We start from the raw sequence: 3,246 nt of genomic DNA on the forward strand, positions 1-3,246 counted from the left end.
TGCTAGGAGAGCCCATAAGGAAAAGGTTATCACCAGCTGATAAGAACCCCACACATGTGGGGTTTTTAGGTTGAGTTTTAATGGGTAAGAAATAAAGAAGCAGATGTGCGGTTGGGGAGGTATTCCAGCTATAGAGAACAACATGCAGGAAGGAATGCAAGTGGGCTATCATGGGACGCCTATGGCAAGTGCTAGAATTTCCCCAGAACTTAGGGAATGTGCGGGGGATGATGAGATAATGTTGAATATGTAGAGTAGGAAGGTCAAAATCTAATGCAACATGGTAACCAAGCAAGCTAACAAAATCTAAAGCTACATTAAGACAGGCATAGTGGGGCAGGTAGGTGGCACAGTGAGTAGAGCACTGGCCTTAGAGTCAGGAGGACCTGAGTTCAAATCCGACCTCATATACTTGACACATGTACTAGCTGTGTGACCTTGGGCAAGTCACTTAACCGCAACTGCCCTGCCAAAAATAAACAAGCAAAAAAAGAGACAGGCATAGATTTCAGGGACAGGGAGATGAAAGTCCCTTTTACTCTGCTCTGTGTGGAATCACTGGGGTTCTGGTAAGCTCAAAAGAAAAGGCCATCCAAGATAGGGAAGGGTCTCAAGATTGCAACATGTGAGGATTGTTTGAAGGAACCTGATATATTTAACTTGGAGAAGAGTTGGAGTTTGTAGATGTAAAGTAATTGTTATAGAAGAAAGGTTAGACTGGAATAAAATTTGGGCTTTGTAAAATCAAAATATTTCTAATAATGGGAGCTTTTCTAAAGTATGAATGGACTACTTTTGGAATTAGTAAATTCCCCTTCTTTAGTCTTCAAGCAATAGCTGGATGGTGACATGTTGTATTTGTGCTAGAGAGATATTAAAATCCAGCTAGGACTCAGTGGCCCATGGATACTGTTCTAGGTTACATGATTTCATAATTTTGGAGTCATGGAAATATTTTTGGACAGATGAATGGCACTATTATGGAAAGGGTAGAATAATGCCTGATCAGTTAGGTAGCTTCTGTTTTAGGGAATAAATTTACAGTCATAGTTAAATATCTACTTTGATACTTAACAAACATCCATTTAAAAGAAGGAGAAGGAACTGATGATGTCTGAATATGGACCAAAGCACATTTTCATTTTCTCTTTATTTCTTTCTCTTTCCTTCCCCCTTTCTTTCTTTCTTTCCTTCTTTCCTTCCTTCCTTCCCTTTTGTTCTTTCTTCCTTCCTTCCCTTTCTTTCTTTCTTTCTTTCTTTCTTTCTTTCTTTCTTTCTTTCTTTCTTTCTTTCTTTCTTTCTTTCTTTCTTTCCTTCCTTCCTTCCTTCCTTCCTTCCTTCCTTCCTTCCTTCCTTCTTTCTTTCTTTCTTTCTTTCTTTCTTTCTTTCTTTCTTTCTTTCTTTCTTTCTTTCTTTTTTTCCTTCCTTCCTTCCTTCCTTCCTTCCTTCCTTCCTTCCCTTCCTACTTCCTTCTTCCTTTCCATCATTCCTTTCTTTTTTAGTTTTCTTCCACAAAATGACCAAATTAGAAATGTTTTACACGGCTGCACATGTATGACCTATCTCAGTGAGGGGGAAGGGAAGTGGTAGAATTTAGAACTCAAAGCTTAAAAAAGAAGAATGTTGTAAAAAAGTTTTTATATGTAATTGGGGAAAGAAAATATTTTAAAAGAAAAAAAGATAAAAGAATAAAATAATGTTGAATTAAAAAAATAAAAGACAACATTCTATTTAATGCCTTGGTTTCTTTCTTCCTCACAAGTAGTAGGGCATGCCACAAGAAGAAATCAATCAACCACTTGCCTTGCACAGCATTACTGAGTCATCTTATTTTATTTCATTGTGGTGGCAAGGTCTAAAGGAGATGGTTGAATATGGTGTCCTCTCCACAAAATGACACCAACATCCAAGACATCAAGTACATTCTGATTGGTATCCCAGGACTGGAGGACTCACATACCTGGATCTCCATTCCCATTTGTTTGATGTACTTTACAGCCATCCTCGGCAACAGCTTCTTAATCTTCCTTATTATCACTGAGCGCAGCCTCCATGAGCCTATGTACTTGTTCCTTTCTATGCTGGCCCTGGCAGATGTCCTGCTTTCCACAACCACAGCACCTAAAATGCTGGCCATTTTCTGGTTCCACTATGGCACTATCTCCTTTGGCAGCTGTGTGGCCCAAATGTTCTTCATTCACTGCATCTTTGCAGCAGAATCAGCCATTCTGTTGGCCATGGCATTTGATCGCTATGTGGCTATCTGTTATCCACTGAGATACACCACCATTCTTACTCCCTCAGTCATTGGGAAGATTGGAGTAGCAGCTGTGGTGAGGGGTTTTCTCATCTGCTTTCCTTTTATCTTTCTGGTATACCGGCTTACTTATTGTGGACAAAACATCATTCGCCACTCCTACTGTGAACATATGGGTATAGCTAGGTTGGCCTGTGACAACATCAAAGTCAACATCATTTATGGCTTGACCATAGCTCTGGTGTCCACAGGTCTGGATGTCTTGCTCATCATTATTTCCTATTCTTTGATCCTCCATGCTGTCTTCAATATACCTTCCTGGTCTGCTAGGCTCAAGGCTCTTAACACCTGTGGCTCCCATATCTGTGTGATCTTAATGTTCTACACTCCAGCCTTCTTTTCTTTCTTTGCTCACCGCTTTGGAGGCAGTACCATTCCTCGGCACATCCATATCCTAGTGGCCAACCTCTATGTGGTGGTGCCTCCCATGCTCAACCCCATCATTTATGGAGTAAAGACAAAGCAGATTCAGGACCGGGTAGTTCAGGTCTTCTCCTCCATTAAGACATGTTGCTAATGTACAATGAGAAGATTCTGATACTGGCCATGCCTGAAAGAAGATTTTGCATTAGGTGGTGAAGTGGAAAGTGAAAGGGATTTAATAAATAAAGTCTATAAAACATCAATAAATAGTTCCATGCTTTTTATTTTACAAACAGTGGTATGCTGGTAAATGTTTAACAACCGGATTCCTGAAAAAAATACACCACATTTTAAAGTTTAATCTGCATCATTAATATAATCTCCACTACTTTCTTATAATCAACCAAACAATAAATCAAGCCCTGATTTGTAGAACTTTTGCTTTCTCAGGTGTAAATGCACCTTTGCTAGTGAACAATCTAAGATGGCAGAAGATGGGAAGATTAACAAGCCATGCATTTCCCAGAACATTTTCTGAATACTTAAAGTTATATAACACCAGCCCA

General features: G+C 39.5%; 1 protein-coding gene across 1 annotated transcript; it reads left to right on the plus strand.

Moving 5' to 3' along the window:
* The first annotated feature begins 1,874 nt into the window (after nt 1-1,874).
* Nucleotides 1,875-2,834, plus strand: LOC118838813 (olfactory receptor 52Z1-like). Its single transcript, XM_036746180.1, has one exon. The coding sequence runs from the start codon at nt 1,875-1,877 to the stop codon at nt 2,832-2,834; it is 960 nt and encodes a 319-aa protein (XP_036602075.1).
* Nucleotides 2,835-3,246: the final 412 nt, after the last annotated feature.

This window comes from Trichosurus vulpecula, chromosome 2, assembly GCF_011100635.1.
Source record: "Trichosurus vulpecula isolate mTriVul1 chromosome 2, mTriVul1.pri, whole genome shotgun sequence".
Lineage (NCBI taxonomy): Eukaryota > Metazoa > Chordata > Mammalia > Diprotodontia > Phalangeridae > Trichosurus > Trichosurus vulpecula.